The 17,332-nt window shown below is 46.6% G+C and overlaps 1 protein-coding gene across 1 annotated transcript in view; it reads right to left on the bottom strand.

Annotated features, from left to right (window-relative positions):
- LOC102453874 (patched domain-containing protein 3) overlaps positions 1 to 14,660 on the bottom strand; it is a 30,051-nt gene extending 15,391 nt beyond the window's left edge. Inside the window, exons 1-2 of the mRNA XM_075922553.1 lie at positions 13,845 to 14,660; positions 8,900 to 9,021 (exon numbers count right to left, since the gene is read on the bottom strand). Coding sequence (XP_075778668.1) covers positions 8,900 to 9,021; positions 13,845 to 14,660 — 938 coding nt within the window. The remainder of the gene's footprint in view (positions 1 to 8,899; positions 9,022 to 13,844) is intronic.
- Positions 14,661 to 17,332: the final 2,672 nt, after the last annotated feature.

Raw genomic sequence — 17,332 nt, forward strand, 5'->3', positions numbered from 1 at the left:
TCCCCGTGGGTGCTCCACGACCCGCCCTCCTCCCTGCTTCGGAATCTTGTTTTTTTCTGTCTTTCAGATAGGCGGTGAGACGAATTGGCGGGAGCCGGGCAGCGCGCGGTAGATGAAAGGCGCGAAACGGGAGTGCACGCGCGCTGCCCGACCACACACACACACACAGCTCCGTTAAAGCTCCGATTTGCGGCGCCAGGACCAGCCCGACACCAGAAGTGGAGCACCCACGGGGACACACCTCGAAGAACGATCGTTACTGCACGAAGTGAGTAACTTCCTTATTTTTAACAGTGAAGGTAATTAAGCATTGGAACAACATACCAGGGTTGTGATGGATTCCTTAACAGTGGTAATTTTAAAATAAGGAAGGATGTTTTCTAAAGGACATGCTCTATGCAAACAGGAATTGATGCAGGGAAGTTCTGTGGATTATTATATAGAAAATCAGGCTAGACAATCCCAAGGGTTCCTTCTGGCCTTGTAATTCAATCTATTATTTGACTTTACTGAGAAAAGAGATAAGAATTACAACATAATTCTTAAAAAGACTGATGAACATTCAGTTAAAAAAAGAATAGATTTTACATAAATGGGCATGCTCTGACCAGGGAGAAAGCATGGAAATCTTCCTGAGGGCCGTATATGAATAAACGAGAATTGTGACTTCGGTGTCACGAAGGAAGAACACGTAAGAAATCATTTAACAGTTTGCATTTTAGACCAGAAGCTTTCATAAATATAGTTAATGTCTATCTCTGGAACAAATTTTTCAAGTGTCATTAAATGTTAACCTAGGAAAAATAAAAATCACTCAGCAAAAGAGTGGTAGAAGTGCAAGTAGTAGTAAAGGAATGATTCCCATTGGGTGCATCTACATTGCACCATGGTCTAAATAAGGGTATGTCTACACCACAAAGTTAATTCAAACTAACAGCCGTTAGTTCGAATTAACTTTCATAGGCGCTACACAGGCAAACCGCTAGTTCGAACTTAATTCAAACTAACGGAGCGCTTAATACGAACTAGGTAAACCTCATTCTACGAGGACTAACGCCTAGTTCGAATTAAGTAGTTCAAATTAAGGGCTGTGTAGCCACTTAATTCGAACTAGTGGGAGGCTAGACCTCCCCAGCTTGCCCTGGTGGTCACACTGGGCACACCCAGGGAAACTCGTCTGCCCCCCTCCCGGCCCCAGAGCCCTTAAAGGGACAAGGTCTGGCTACGGTGCCCATGCCAGATGCAAGCCTGCCAGCACCCAGCCAGCAGACCCAGCACCTGGCATGGCACGAGCCAGCCACCCGCTGCCACCCAGCCCTCCGACTCTTCCTGGGACCAGGCTGGCGGCTCCCAGGAGCCTGCCCGGGGCTGCAAGAGGCGGGCGCCTGCCTGGTCTAGTGCAGACATCGTGGACCTCATCGAGGTTTGGGGGAAAGCCTCCAATGTCCACGACCTCCACACTAGGCACAGGAAAGTGGCAGTCTAGGGCAGGATAGCTGCTAGCCTGGCCACCCAGGAGTAGGTTTGCATGAAAATCAAGGTGGTTGAGTGAGACCCCGACCCTGAGCCCTGAGCTTAGAACATAAAAACATAAGAATGGCCATACTGGGTCAGACCAAAGGTCCATCTAGCCCAGTAGCCTGTCTGCCGACAGTGGCCAACACTAGGTATCCTGGAGGGCATGGGCCAAAGACAATGACCAAGCCATTTGTCTCGTGTCATCCATCTCCAGCCTTCCACAAACAGAGGCTAAGGACACCATTTCTACCCCCTGGCTAATAGCACTCCATGGACCCAACCTCCATGACTTTATCTCACTTCTCTTTAAACTCTGTTATAGTTCTAGCCTTCACAGCCTCCTGCAGCAAGGAGTTCCACAGGCTGACTATTTGCTTTGTGAAGAACTTTCTGTTATTAGTTTGAAACCTGCTACCGATTCATTTCATTTGGTGTTCTCTAGTACTTCTATTATGGGAACTAATGAAGAACTTTTCCCCCTCTCCACACCACTCATGCTTTATAGACCTCTATCTTATCCCCCCTCAGTCTCCTCTTCTCTAAGCTGAAAAGTCCCAGTCTCTTTAGCCTCCCTTCATATGGGACCTGTTGCAACCCCCTGATCATTTTAGTTTCCCTTTTCTGAACCTTTTCCAAGGCCAAAATGTTGTACTTAAAAGAAGTACTCGGGATCTTTTTCAGGGGGGATAAGGCAACATGCCACATTTATTGATCACACATAGAATAATCAACACTTATCATATGCATATTATATATATATACACATATATGTCACTCATGCACACACACACACACACACACACACACACACACGCACACTCCGTCTTGCTGTTGTTACCAACAAGTTGCTCCCCTTAACTGCACTGGCCAGGTGAGTTAGATGGGGAAGGGGTGGAGCCGGGCTTTTGCCGATCCGGATCAATGCTCCGATGGTGACAAGACGAAACCCGGGGTCCTCTGCAAGACACCTCACTTTTATAGCATCCCTCTCATATGCAAATATATCCCAGATTCAAACTCTGGGTCTGTGTCCCTTGGTCCCTTTGTGCTGCAGAGAGGGTGTTTTCCAGAGAAGGTGCTTGCTTCTAATCCCCAAGGCAGTCAATATGTCTGCTCTTCTTTCTTCAGCCCACTTGACACCTTGGGTCTGGCTTCCACCCCCTCTTTAACTGGTGTAGCTGTCTGGAGGTGCTTGGCTCCCAAGTCTTACTCATTCACACCTCATTCATTCAACAGGGCAATTGATTACAGAGTGGGGGAAAGAGAGTGGGGGGGAAAATCTCATTCTTCTAAAAGTTTTCTATATAGGGTTCTAATACAAAGTTACAAAGTTATATGATTTAGGTGTTACAAGGTTATATGGATTAATACAAGGTTATATGGAGAGACACAATGTCAAGTCATATGAAGCAATATATAATACATAGATTTATATGAAGCAATATATAATACATAGATTTATCTACAAAAATATCTTTTCTGGGGTGAGGAGATTACATCTGTACACAGTACTGAAGATATGGCGTACCATAGTTTGATACTTCCCCTTCTCCTTCTTCCCCTGGCTTCCCCCTTGCAGCTCCCTCCTCCCAGGTTTCCTCCTCCCCTCGCCCACTCTCTCTCTTCCCCTCTCCCACCTCCTTTTCCCAGTCTCCCCGAGTTTTGTTCAATAAAGAGAGTTTCTATTTTTGAGCACGTGTCCTTTATTTTGTACATCAGAAAGGGGGGCTAGGAAGGGGTAAGTGGAAGGAGGTAAGGGTGGAATGGGGTACGAACCCCCGATGGGGAGGCCTGGGGTGGCTCTGCGGGATTCTCGGGGTGGAAGCTCTCCTGCAGCCCCCTGATTGACCCCCCCCGGATGGCAGCCTGCGGCAAGTGCAGCCGGGCTGATGGCCGAGTGCTGTGATGTGCCGAGTGTGGGCATTTAGGGCACTCCAAGCCAGGTCTGCTTTGCTGTCCCTCATCGAGTTAGACAAGCAAGCGTGGAACCCCTGAGAACTGTCTGTTCGGGGTGGGGGTCGGGTCCCTTTAAGCACAGCCCTCGGCTAGCCTGAGACAGCAGCTCCACACGCTAAATCCTAATCTGATGCCCTGCCGGCACTGCTTCCGGCCATCCTTAACCTCGGTTCAGAGTCCACTCAATGTGGACATGCTAGTTCGAATTAGCAAAATGCTAATTCGAACCAGTTTTTAGGTCTAGATGCACTAGTTCGAATTAACTAATTCAAATTAAGTTAGTTCAAATTAGTGCTGTAGTGTAGACATACCCTAAGCTAGGCAATTTGAGGTATGCAAATTGCATATCTTATTTCGAAATAGCGTATTTCTAAATAACCCGCTATTCCAAAATGTCCCTTATTCCTCATGGGCTACATCTACACTGGCATGATTTTCTGGAAATGCTTTTAACGCAAAAGTTTTCCGTTAAAAGCATTTTTGGAAAAGCGCTTCTAGTTGGCAGGACACTTTTCCGGAAAAGCACTTTTTCTGGAAAAGTGTCCGTGGCCAATCTAGACGCGCTTTTCTGCAAAAAAGCCCCGATTGTCATTTTTGCGATTGGGGCTTTTTTGCGGAAAACACTACTGGCTGTCTACACTGGCCCTTTTCCGGAACAGTTTTCCGGAAAAAGACTTTTGCCCGAACGAGAGCAGCATAGTTTGTCCGGAAAAGCACTGTTGATTTTACATTAGATCTTCAGTGCTTTTCCGGAAATTCAAGCGGACAGTGTAGACAGCTGGCAGGCTTTTCCGGAAAAGCGTCTGCTTTTCCAGAATAACTTGCCATTGTAGACACAGCCATGGAGTGAGGTTTACAGAGATGTCGGAATCGCGAACCCGTTATATTTAGAAATAACAGGCTTGCTGTTAAGACGCGGGATAGCTATTTCAGGATACTGAAATAGCACCACAGTATAGATGTAGCAATAGCAAAAAGAGAAGAACCATTTAAATTCTTTGACTTGACCTGTAGTAAATGTCACAATAGAACACTGAACAGATGTTGCCAGCCCACGCAGTAGAAGCACGTAGAAAAAGTGATAACATAGGAACATGGTCATGGAAACAAAGAGATCAAAGAAATATCCCAAGGAAGGATGAGTACATATTTTCTGGGATCTGTATTCCAAGAAGCATTCATGTGCAGGCTTGGATTTCAACATTTAAATATTATTGTTAAATTTAATATTGATTTAGGAGCAGAAACAATCTTGATTTGTAAAGAGACCGTTAAAAAGCCAAGCCCTACTCCAAAGTTGAACCAGCAGAAAGTAGAGTGCTCAATAGCCCAGGGTGAAAAATAAGTTAGTGGGTCAGTTCAGAGTGTGCACTAACTACAAGATCAGGAGCATATGTTTGATCTGTTCTCTCATTAGTGGATTTACCCCTCACAGACCAAATCATAATCTGTGGAGCGAGGTCTCAGAAAATGCTAAGAATATCAGTGTGGTGGCCCAACATAGAGCAGGACATAAAATACAAGGTGGAATTATGTTAGTCATTCAGAAAAACACTATTAGCTGTTGTCATCAGGACCTTACATAGTTGAGACTGTTCAAGGTACTCATTAAGAAGTAAGAGGGGCATCCTTAGCTGATTCCAAACTCAAGTGAGGTGTTAAGTGATTGCAAAAATAGTACTCACACCACAGCTCTAGTGCAGGAAAAATGTCCTAATCCTATTGTGTTGGAATCTATTCTGCTGAAATTTAATAATTCAAGTAAATCAACCGGGAAAAACCCTTAAAGGTAGAAAATGACAAAATCTGGATAAGTAGTGAACTAGGTGAATCTTCTGAATCTTTAATTTCTTCTTAAATATTAATTTCCGTTAAAGATTGTTTATACAGAAAAAGTGAGTTTGTGCTGATGTCTCGCATGTGAAGACAAGTGTGTCATTTCCTTGAAGTTTTGTAAGAGACAAAGCAGGATAGGGCAAGAAAGGGTCCTGGGCAGAAGTTCTGCAGTGAAGGAAAGAGAGAGAGGCACTATAGGCTGTAGCTTTAGCACTAATACTGTTTTCTTTATTCTAATAAAATTCCTTCTTCAGTGTTAAAGAAAGTGACTGTTTCTTTGACTCTATTATTATCACATAAAACATCCAGGGAGTGTATTTTATTCAATAAAAAATGGTAAGGCCTCAGATATATTGAAGACTAATGCTGATAAATAAGTTGCATTTTTTTGTGATTGTACATTTAAGGAGTATAAATGGACATGGATTATTCCTTTTGTGCTTTCAAAAGGCCTGATCACATGGTAGATTTCTGCAATGTGTATCTGTTCCAAAAATTTTCAAATAAAAAAGGCTATGCTAAAAAAAACCTTTTTATTCATTTAGATACAAGATATAATGAATTTTTTTGTTGTAAAATATTAAGTATTTAACTAGTGTAAATACACCAAAGTCAATTAGGGTAAACACATTAGTTCTATGATAGTTTCTAGAGCCTGAAATGGAAGTTATGAACTGGGGATAGAGGCCTAATAGTCCTAATTGTCTCTGATTATTAATCTGTTTAAGATAAGATTGCTTTTTTTAAAGGTTGTACAGATAGTTATTTTCGTATAGAATTAAATTTGGTTAAGAAAATAATATATGTTCTTTATGATTTTAGGCTGACAATGAAAAGGCCCCAGTCCACAAATAAAAGGCTTTTGGAATGATTAGTCACGAGATTGGAATGTATTAGGGGAAGCATGTATGGTTACAAAGGTAACTATAAAATAAAGAGAGATAATACCAAGAGGAAAAAAAACCCTAAGGTATCTTAAAAGAAAAAACACAAATCTTTTCATTGTTCCTCTTATCTTAATTTAAAGCAAGGTAAGAATTTGATTGTGCCAGAACAATGGGATGTGCCTAGAATTCAATTGTTTCTCATAAAATGAAAAGGGAGGAGTCTGGAATGACCACAGTGAAGGCAAGAAGCACACCTAAGCAAGAAGCTGCTGGCCAACAGCTCCTGACACCCTGGCCTGGCTTGGGAAGCAGCTGCCAGCCGCTGCGCAGCCTCCACAGCCTTTGGGCTTGCCCCGGGGCTTCCTCCATCCCAGTTCGGTCCTGGGGAGCATTAGTAGGAGGCCTGTGCAGACCCCTCCTCTGCTCCTGCACTGGGAGCGCTGTCAGGCAGCCTCCGTGTCTTCCCCCCACTTATTCAGCCCCTGGTGCTGTGCTGCTGCGGATGGTTGATGTTCTCTGTAGCTCCAGCCCTAGCATTGCTGTGGGGCCCCGGCTGAGCTGCTGGCCCTCCTGCTATTAGGCTCCTGAGCTCTCTGGTCCTGCTGAACCATGAATGCTGCCAGACCAGAGAGTGCCTGCACACCTTTTACCTTGAACATTTCTTAAATAATTATCTTTGTTTCAAAATGTTTTCTTCAAGGATAACACAATGAAATGTTGATCTTATATAGAAGAAAACTACAACCGGATGCATAAGTACAGGAAGGGAAGCTTTTCACCTTGGAACCTGGTCATTTTTGTCACCGTGAACTGGCTTAAATCCATATTTTCAGACTGTCCAGCAATGTAGCAGGAGTAACTAGACATAGGAAATGTTACCTGCACACCATTGGTGGAGGATGGGATCAGCTGCAAGGAGGTTTATAAATTGCCCCCTATTTATTTTCCACCTTCATTTTTTTGCTCCATTTTGTGTCAGTGTGGAAACTTTGGCACCATAGAAAGTAGGAATATGATAGTGTAAATGTGTAAATGCCACACGGGAAGCCAGCTTTTAGGATAGCTCCCCGGAAGCACTGGCTCCCATGGAGCCGCCACCCCTACTATCCGCACTGGGGACAGATAACAGAGGCAGCAACATGGTGGAGGACGTGGTTGTGCAGGAGCTGCTTCCTCCCTTGCATGTAAACGTGTAACTGCTGACGTTTTAAGCGGTTATACATTTACCTGAATAAACGATTTTTAACATTCCTATTAGAAAGTACTCATAGTTTACACACCTATCATGGATACTTACACACCTGCTGTGATAGTGAAGGCCCTGTATACTCTGTGGCTGTGTCTACATTGGCACCCTTTTCCGGAAAAGAGATGCTAATGAGACCAGTCAGAATTGCAAATGCCCCGGGGATTTAAATTTTCCCCGCGGCATTTGCATGAACATGGCTGCCGCTTTTTTCCGGCTCGGGGCTTTGCTGGAAAAAAGCGCCAGTCTAGACAGGGATCTTGCGGAAAATAAACCCTTTTCCAGAAGATCTCTTATTCCTACTTAAAATCAGGAATAAGGGATCTTCTGGAAAAGGGTTTATTTTCCGCAAGATCCCTGTCTAGACTGGCGCTTTTTTCCGGCAAAGCCCCAAGCCAGAAAAAAGCGGCAGCCATGTTCATGCAAATGCTGCGGGGAAAATTTAAATCCCCGGGGCATTTGCAATTCCGACTGGTCTCATTAGCATCCCTTTTCCGGAAAAGGGTGCCAATATAGAAATAGCCTTTATGTGCTACTGTTGGATTGGTCCCTCTATTTGCTAAATTACTTCAGTAATAATGCATTCCTACAAAGCCTTACTCGCTATTAACAGAAGTATGACTTGAAGAATCACCAACCATTTTTGTATAAATATTCCACTGCCTATTTCAACTATTTGTAGTGTCTGTGTTAGATTAACACCTCAAGACCCCAATCAAGAACCAGGGCCTCATTGTTCTAGGCAAGAGGGTCCTTTTCCCAAAGCACTAATTATGGACTTTTCTTTTTTCAGTTGGCTTAATCTATTTAAATTGGTATTTGTTTGGGTTTGGCAGCTCTGAAATGTGGATTTAAATAGATGACAAAAGGAATTTACAGAATTTGAAAAAAGACATAAAGAAATCTGTTTGGCATATTTTAAAATTTAGTATTAGACCAGTGTTTCTCAAAGTAGTCTGCGGACCTACTCTGGAAAAGCTACTACCAGGCCACTCAGGTTTATTTACTTACTAGCGCCGCAGCCACAGAGCTTCATGGCTCCCATTGGCTGCAGTTCGCGGTTTGTAGCGAAAGGGAGCCGTGAGGCTCTGTGGCTGCGGAGCAGTAAGTAAACAAACCTGAGTGGCCTGGTAGCAGCTTTCTCAGAGTGGGTTCACGTTCATAGGCCACTTTGAGAAACACTGTATTGGAGGGAACTTGTGACTGCTTGGCTAATGTAATCGGGTTTTTTTTCTAATGCAGATACAGGTCTTTAGCCATATATAATTTACTAAAACATAAAACATCTGTATAACTCTAAGATCTTTCCTGTAAGAAGGGTTAGACTAGATGACCCTTGAGATAACTTCTAACCGTTAGATTCTATATATGCTTTGATTCTTTTCAACAAAATAGGAAGTATATAAAAGATATTGAAGAGTGTAAGTACAAATGAAAACAGAAGAAAAAATCTTACCTTAAACAAGACATAATGGAAAAGGTGATAGTTATAAAGTATGTTATGGAAAACAGGGAGATCACATCTTTAATATTGCCTTCAAACTCTTTCTGTCTGGATATTGAGGTAAAGTAAGCCACCTATAAAGAAAAAAATATAGCAGGTTAAATAACATTTTCTTTAGCCTTTTACTTTATAAATATAATTAAAATAAAAATATTATGGGTCTAGGATTCACACTGTTATTTTAGGCACTTTCATTGTAATATTTTAATTATTATTTTAGCTATAATGATCTACAGTAAGCCACAGCTAAAATAACATATTCAGAATAGAAAGAAATTAGCCCACAGGTAAGAATTAATTAAAATTAAGCATACGGCCCAAAATAATATGAATGAACCTAAGGAGAGCATTTGGTTAAAACATAGTGGCTATGTCTAGACTGGCATGATTTTCTGGAAATGCTTTTAACAGAAAAATTTTCCGTTAAAAGCATTTTTGGAAAAGAGCTTCTAGATTGGCACGGACACTTTTCCACAAAAGCACTTTTTGCCGAGAAGCGTCCGTAGCCAATCTAGACGCCCTTTTCTGCAAAAAAGCCCCGATTGCCATTTTCGCGATCACGGCTTTTTTGCGCAAAACAAATCTCAGCTGTCTACACTGGCCCTTTTGCGCAAAAGTTTTGCGCAAAACGGACTTTTGCCCAAACGGGAGCAGCATAATATTTCTGCAAAAAGCACTGATTTCAGACAGAAGGAAGTCAGTGTTCTTGCGGAAATTAAAGAGGCCAGTGTAGACATCTGGCAAGTTTTTCCGCAAAAGCAGCTGCTTTTGTGGGAAAACTGGCCAGTCTAGACATAGCCTCTGGGACTAGGCCTGCAGTCTATATTCAGGCAAAATTCCCATTGAGTCAGTGGTTGTTTTAATCTCCGGCTTTACACTCATTAGAAAGAAAAGAGCGATATAAAGCCTGTAAAATTTTCCATTTTGTTTCTCACAATGTGCAGGGAGATATTGTTCTGGGTCCAGTGGAACATCCTTGAACATACTGAAATGTAGAGAAGTATTAGGGTGCACAAGGAATGCAGGATCAGGTTAGCAGATGTAATGGTAGTTTCTTAGGTTATGTCTTTGTTAGCTTCTTAAGGATAAAAAATATGACTGGACTGATCTCTTCCTCACAGATAGGACAGGTCACAAGGGTCCATCCTCACAGGGTCCCAGAGCTGGGGCTCCGGTCCCAGAGCTGGGGCTCCAGCCCCAGCCAAAATCTCTGCCTAGGGATAGAGTAGTCAAATAGTTGACTACCCGATAAGCCTAGGCTACTCACATTTCTCCCCCTCCCCACCTTGCTGCCTCTGTTACATTTCGATTAATCAGCTAATCGAATCGTTGATGGAATTTCCATCGACTACTCAATTAGTTGATAAAGGTAGGGAGGGTCCCGACTGCTGTGCCTCTGCCTTTTAAAAGTAAAAAGAGCTGCCTGCCTCTTACTACATTTAAAAGGCAGAGACACAGCAGGGAATCCAGTGTAAGCAGGGACTGCTGTATTAGAGGCAGCAAGAGGGTGTCACAGGGCTGGCCTTACCACGAGACAAACTGAGGCAGCTGCCTCGGGTGCCAGACTGTGTGTGGGGGGGGATGCCGCTAGGACCCAGAGTGTAGAAAATTGTGTCTGCTGCTGGTGCATATGTATTCTCTCTGCTCTAGATGCACAGAGATGGTGGAGTCTGTGCTGGAGGTAGGAGGGCACAAGAAACATAACAGACAGGCAGGAGAAAAGGCGGAATGGGGGCGTTATTTGAGCTCCCCGCCTCAGGTGCCAAAATGTTGTGGGCCGGCCCTGGGGTGGAAGCAGGAGTCGGTGCTGGGGGGAGCCAGCTTAAAAGCCGGTTCCCTCAGCACTGTCTTCGCAGTGCATGATGGGGGTGAGAGGAGGCAGAGGCATGGAGTGGAACCTGGCGTCAGTAGGGACAGCTTCAGTCTCCACTTGCCCCAGGTCCTGACTGCTACAGTTCTGCCTATTAAATGTAGTAAGAGCCTTCCTACATTTAAAAGGCAGAGGCACAGCAATCACACTGAAGCTGTCCCCACTCACGCAATGCTGCACCATATTGCACCTCTGCCTTTTAAATGTAGACATTTAATAGGCACAGCAATCAGGACCCAGAGCTTTCCCACTGTGCCTCTCCCCCTTATTGACTACTTGATTAGCTGATTAATAGAAATTTAACACCCCTACCTCTGCTATGGCAATAGTTCATTCACAGTTCCATGCTGGACTGAATCAACTGGCTTTTAGAAACAACAGTTCAGGTTGTGCCTGCTCCACTGTTCCAAGGGCCTTATCCTGCCAGCTAAGCACACACAGTTTCTCTGGCCTCAGTGAGAACTGAAGCTGCTTAGCATGTTTCAGGAGAAAGCCTTAAATGACAGGATTGAGAGAAAAAGGCAGCATCTCTCCTCACCAAGAACCTCACAGTGTCAGGAGCCTGAGCCTACATTTTTTGAAGTTTTTCGGAAAAACTCCCTTCAACTTCAGTAGGAGTCATAAGTATTGGAACTGGAGATGCTAGGGACACTACTGCATCTGCTGGCTTGAAATGGCTTACATCATACACAGCACCCCTATTATACAAATTGTTCCAGAACCCTAAATGTTAAGTACGTTAGGTCTAGGTCGGGGTGGGTAATAAGTGGCCTGTGTAGGGCTGGCCTTAGAGAAAATGGCACCCTGGGCGAACTTGTATGTTGGCACCCATGTGGCATAGTGCCCCCCCATTTCCCTTCGCCCCTTACGCTCCCCAGCCTCTGCCCCCCTCTTGTACTCCTTTTGCCATTAATCCAGGGATTGGCAATAATTTTCACAGAAGGCCTCTTCATTAATTTTGGTACGTGGTCTTGGGCCGGCTCCAGGCACCTCCAGAACGGACAAGGCCTCAGGCGGAAGGGGTAAAGCTGGAGGCTACAAAGGGAGAGAAAGAGAATTTGAGTAAAAGAGACATTCTGTGTGTGAGAGACAGACTTTGTGACACAGACTGAGTGTGTGTGGCACAGAGATGGGCAAGTGTGTGTTTCAGTGTGTAGTGACAGTGACTCTGTGTGTGTGGCACAGAGACAGTATGGTACAGACTGGATATGTGCGTGACAGTGACACAGAGTCCATGTGCCAGCAGTCTGAGAGAAGCCAAGTGCTTTCTGTTTAAGACAGGGAAAGCTGTCATGTTCTGTTGTCTCCACTCCCCTCTCCCTGTGTGTGAGAGAGGCAGAGAGACAGAAAGCAGGAACACTGAAATCTTAGAAACAGTGCACTGTCTTTTAAGACGGGCATTTCTCTGAATCATAGGGATGTCATTGACTAGTCGAATTAATGCTTTTTGGATAGTGGACACATTAGTCGACTAGTCGCTTTCCCCCCCTTGCTGCCTCTATCACAAAGAGGCAGCAAGGGAGAGAGAAAAAAAGATGGGGGGTGTTTCAAAGCGGCAGCGCTGCGTGGAGCCCGGGGCCAGACCCTGGGTTTCACACGCTGCCACCTTGAAACGCCGTGTGCAGTCCAGGGCTGGCATTTCAAAGCAGCAGCACCATGTAGAGCCCAGAGTCTAACTCTCTGAAATGCCATGCACATCCTGGAGTCCCCAGCTAGCCCAGGGCTGCACGTGGTGTTACAAAAAGCAGTGACAGGTGGAACCTAGGGTCAGCTGAGGAATTCCCTGCTGACCCCGGGCTCCATGCAGCACTGCCCCTTTGAAACACCCTGTGGAGTCTGACACAGGGCTCCCCTGGCAGTTCAAACCAGCAGCACCGCATGGAACGAGGGGTGTATTGGGAGTAGTTGCTTACATCCCTATTACGTACAGACAAGCAGGTAAACAAAACAGCCAGGGAGCAACTGGGTAGCCACCCTGGAGCAGCTGGGCAGCTATGTGGCCTTGATTCCACTCCTAGGGTTTCCAGGTGTGTGATTTTGAGCCGGACAACCCAGTATTTGTGCTTTCTGTCAGGGAAACAAATTGATAAAATACCGTACATATACATATCCAGTATTTTCTAATTAAATAATTGGTGGTGGCTGGAGTCTGCAGGAGAGGCCCGGGAAGCATCATCTCCCCCAGCCCCGGTACCCCAGCTCTGTAAGGCGGAGGCAGAGAACGCCATGCTCTCATCTCCCTGCCGCTCCCGGGCCTGAGACCCCGCAGTCAAGCCCACTGCCACAGGACACCACCTGCCTCTCCGCACTGCCCAGGCTGCTCCTGCCGCGCGAGTCTAGTGGGCCTCCAGTGAGGCAACCATTAGAACCAGCAGCCTCCCCCTTGGCTTCTCAGTCCCTTCCTGCTCCACACACGCCCCACTCGCAGCCGAGAAGCCGCAGAGCCAGGCTGGCAGGGCTCTGCTCTCCTCCCTGCCCCCTCTCTCCCGGCCCCCCGCTGCTGGGGACCTGGCAGGTCTGGGATGCCTGGTTACTAAGGCAACCTCCAGGCCTGGCTGCAGCTACCAGAAGGCTGCACTGACTGTCCCACAGCAAGAGAGTGAGGGGGGCTCCCTTCTTCCCCCAGGTAGGTACCTCCTGCCCACAGGAGGGGGAGGCAGACACCTAGCTGGGGGAAGGCGCTGAGAGGATCCCTGCCTGAAATCCCAGCCCTCCGAGGAGGATTCCCTGGGATTGTCCTCAATACACTTCCCATATCGTGTATATTTTTGGTAGACAATTTTGTATCAAGTGTGTCCAGTAGTTTTGTTGAAACTATCGGCAACCCGACCCCACAGCAGTTGGGCAGCTACAGGGCCCTGACTCCGCTCCCATCCCTGGAGCACCCAGGCACAGGCGCTGCAGCCTCAGCCTTGCTGGTTGACTGGAGCATGGGCAGGATCACCCAGTGTTTCAGGAAGGCGATGTCTTCCCTTGCCCAGTACCCAAGACCCCTGTCCCTACCCCAGAGGCGGCCGGACGCTGTACCTGGGTAGAGGTGAGATTTAAAGCCTTCAGCTCATTCGGGATGCGCTCGAGGAAGTTTTCCAGCCACCGCAAACTGCTCTTTTGATCTGCGGCATCATCTTCTCTCAGGTAATAAACCAGCCTCAGCGCTTTGGCCGCCTGCACGTGGGAGCCGCCCGGCCCGGGAGCCACCTGAACGCCTCCCAAGAAGGTGCCCATGAAAAAGCGGCTCTGGAACATGGGGTACGTGAGGCTGGGGAGGAGGCTCTCGATCTGTTCCGGGCTCCCACGCACTGCAGACAGGAGCGGGTTGGGGCTGCTGCAGGACCCGTGGCTCCGGGCGCACAGGTCCGGGTAGGAGAGCCGGCGGGCTGAGCTCTCGGGAGCAGCGAGCCCCTGCACTGCCTTGTCCAGCCGCAGGAGCTCCTCGAAGGCTCCCGCCGTCAGGATGTTGCTAGAGGCGGAGACCGCGATGAGGGCGGCGAAGGCGCCCTCTGTGAGCAGCCTCTGGCCGGAGAAGCGCTCGGAGTCGCTGGTCGGGAAATGCCCCGTGGCCACGAGCCTCTCGCCCTTGGCGGGCCCCTGGAGCGGCGTGAACTGCCCCTCGATGTCGTTGTCTCGCCTCTGCGGCAGGAAGACGAAGCCGGCGCCCAGGCCGCCCGAGAGCAGCAGCGGGAGCAGCAGGAAGGGCCACGGGTGGGCGCCGATCAGTTCCCCGAGCCGCCTGAAACTGCGGCCGAGAAACAGGGCGAAGTTGTCAGGCGCCGGGATGGCGGGGCCGGGGTCTGGTTCCCAAGCTGAGCTCCCGGCCGTGGCCCCCTCCTGCTCTGGCCCCATCTCCCTGCTCTGCCCGGCGAACGAGCGTTGCCCGCTGTGGAACCGGACATTAAATAACGGTAAAGAAATCCCGGCGCTCGACGCGGGCGGCGGTTGGCGGGGAGCGGGCCCGGCTACTAGAGTGGCCAGGACTGCGTTTAGGCGGCCTGGCGGGGCTTTTTTGCTCAACAAAAATGTTCCCGCTCGTTTGGTTTTGTTTTTTGTTCAACAAAAGTCTGGCTGGTGTCTCTGGACTGCTATAGACAGTGCTGCTGCGGTAGTCCCGCCTTTCCGGTTTTCCTCATTAGATGACTGCCTAAGCTGGGTAGGATTTGTGCCATAAAGAAGTTCCCTTGAATAACCATTAATAATGATTTACCCACACGGTCTGGTGATTTCTGGAAATATACTTCCTCCTGATCTTGCTGATAACATTGTATTGGACTGTTCCCTTCCTGCTAAATATAGTTTTGATGCATTTGATGGATGGTCTGCCAAAAAGCCTTATCTGTTTGGAAATGAACAATCACCCCTTTGAGCACTTCCATCCATCTGAACTGTGCTGTGTGTCCCCTATGGGCAAGAGAGAAACTCTCTTTCATACTTTTGGTTCTAAGCATTGAGAGAACTGTCGAAGCAAAAACACGCTCCTCTCTGTTTAGGCGGCTAACAACTGATTGCTTTACTGATCAGTAACGCAAAGTGAGCCAGCAAAGTCGGGCCCAGTAAAGCTGCTAATACAATCAATCCTAGTATCTTTATACCCTTAGCCAAACAGTCTGACGTCAGGCCATCCAATTACAGAAATCCTCAATTAAATTTGGAAAAACAAAGCCTTATCAACAAGATGACGGACAGGTACGAGGGAGTACATCTCCTGTCCCAACCAGCCCAATTAACACATACCAATAGCCCATCCTGTAGGCATCTTCTCACGGGGTGACAGAAAGTTCACTCTGGTCTACGTGCTTGAGAGAAAAGCTGAAATGGTTTCTGATATACAAGATGGCTTCTAGCTAAATATGAAAATGGTTTCTACAGAACCTTCTGCAAATACAGCTAAGGCCAGGCCCATAACTAGCAAAGCAAAGGCTTTTAGTCTTTCCTGGTGAGGCAGTAAAGATTTAAATGGTACTGCAAAGATCGTTTTCATGGCTCAGCCTTTTGAATGTGTCACCCCTCTCATCACTTTGAACATAAGATAATTGCCTTCACTCTCAGGAGCCTTCACAGCCTGTCTGTGAAGGCAAAAGCCAGCTGCTCTCCAGCAAGAATTGGCCGTGCCACGCTTGAGCCAGTTGGGGTGCTCCAATCTGTTGCAGGCTGATTTTAAGCCCAGAGAGGAATAGCATGATAAGATAGTATAATAGAATCACAGAACACTAGAACAGGAAGGGATTTCAAGAGATCACCCAATCCAGTCTCCTGCCCTTACAGCAGGACCAGGGATCTATAACACTGCTCTACAGCCAAAATGCTTCTGAAATAAATGTAGTCAAACTTTTTTAATTCTGGGTCACTGAGCTCCACGAGGCGTACTGCTAGTTCGGATTAGGAAGCCTAATCCGAACTAGCTAGTTCGTGCCGCGTGTAGCCGCGCGGCACGCGGTCCGAACTAGCCGGTATTTAAAAATGGCGCCGGCCGGCTTTATGCAAATGAAGCCCGGGAAATTCAAATCCTGGGCTTCATTTGCAACTCCGTATGACTACATTACCCCCCCTAGTTTGAGCTAGGGAGGTAGTGTAGACATACCCTGATAGATGTGTATTCAACCTGCTCTTAAAGCTCTCCAGTGATGGAGATTCTAAAACCTCCCTAGGCAACTTATTCCAGTGTTTAATCACCCTGACAGTTAGAAAGTTTTTCCTAATGTCCAACCTAAACCTCCTTTGCTGCTAGAGTTGCCAGGTATCTGGTTTTGAACTGGACAGTCCAGTATTTGAGCTTTCTGTTTGGGAAACAAATTGAGAAAATATAAATGAGACGCTATAAATGTCCGGTATTTTCTAAATAAGATGTAATGTAGATTGTGATGTAATGTCAAGTGTGTCCGATATTTTTGTTGAAACCATCTGGCAACTCTACTTGCTGCAATGTAAGCCCATTGCTTCTTGTCCTATCATCAGAGGCCAAGGAGAACAATTTTTCTCCCCCCTCCATGTAAAACCCTTTTAGATACAGGCAGTCCCCGGGTTACGTACAAGATAGGGACTGTAGGTTTGTTCTTAAGTTGAATTTGTATGTAAGTCGGAACTGGTACATATTGTAGGGGAAACTAGCCAAACATTTCTCCAGAGCTCAATTTTATTCTCCCACATCTCACTTCCCTCAGTCCTTTATTCTCAAGCTGAGGTGTCTGCTGAGAAAAGCCGCTCTGTGTCTCCCTCATCTGCTGGGGAGGAGGGCGCTAGCTTCGCGTCTCCTTGGTCTGCTGGGGGGAAGCAGCTAGTGCGGGGTTGCCTCAACTCGTTTGTAAGTAGGGATCTGATGTAAGTTGGATCCATGTAACCCGGGGACTGCCTGTACTTGAAAACTGGTCCCCTCTCAGACTTCTCATTTCTAAACTAAACAAGCCCAATTCTTTTAGTCTTCCCTCATAGCTCATGTTTTCTAGACCTTTCATCATTTTTCTTCTTGGACCTTCTCCAGTTTTTCCACATCTTTCTTGAAATGTGGTGCCCAGAACTGGACA

This window comes from Pelodiscus sinensis, chromosome 2, assembly GCF_049634645.1.
Source record: "Pelodiscus sinensis isolate JC-2024 chromosome 2, ASM4963464v1, whole genome shotgun sequence".
Taxonomy (NCBI): domain Eukaryota; kingdom Metazoa; phylum Chordata; order Testudines; family Trionychidae; genus Pelodiscus; species Pelodiscus sinensis.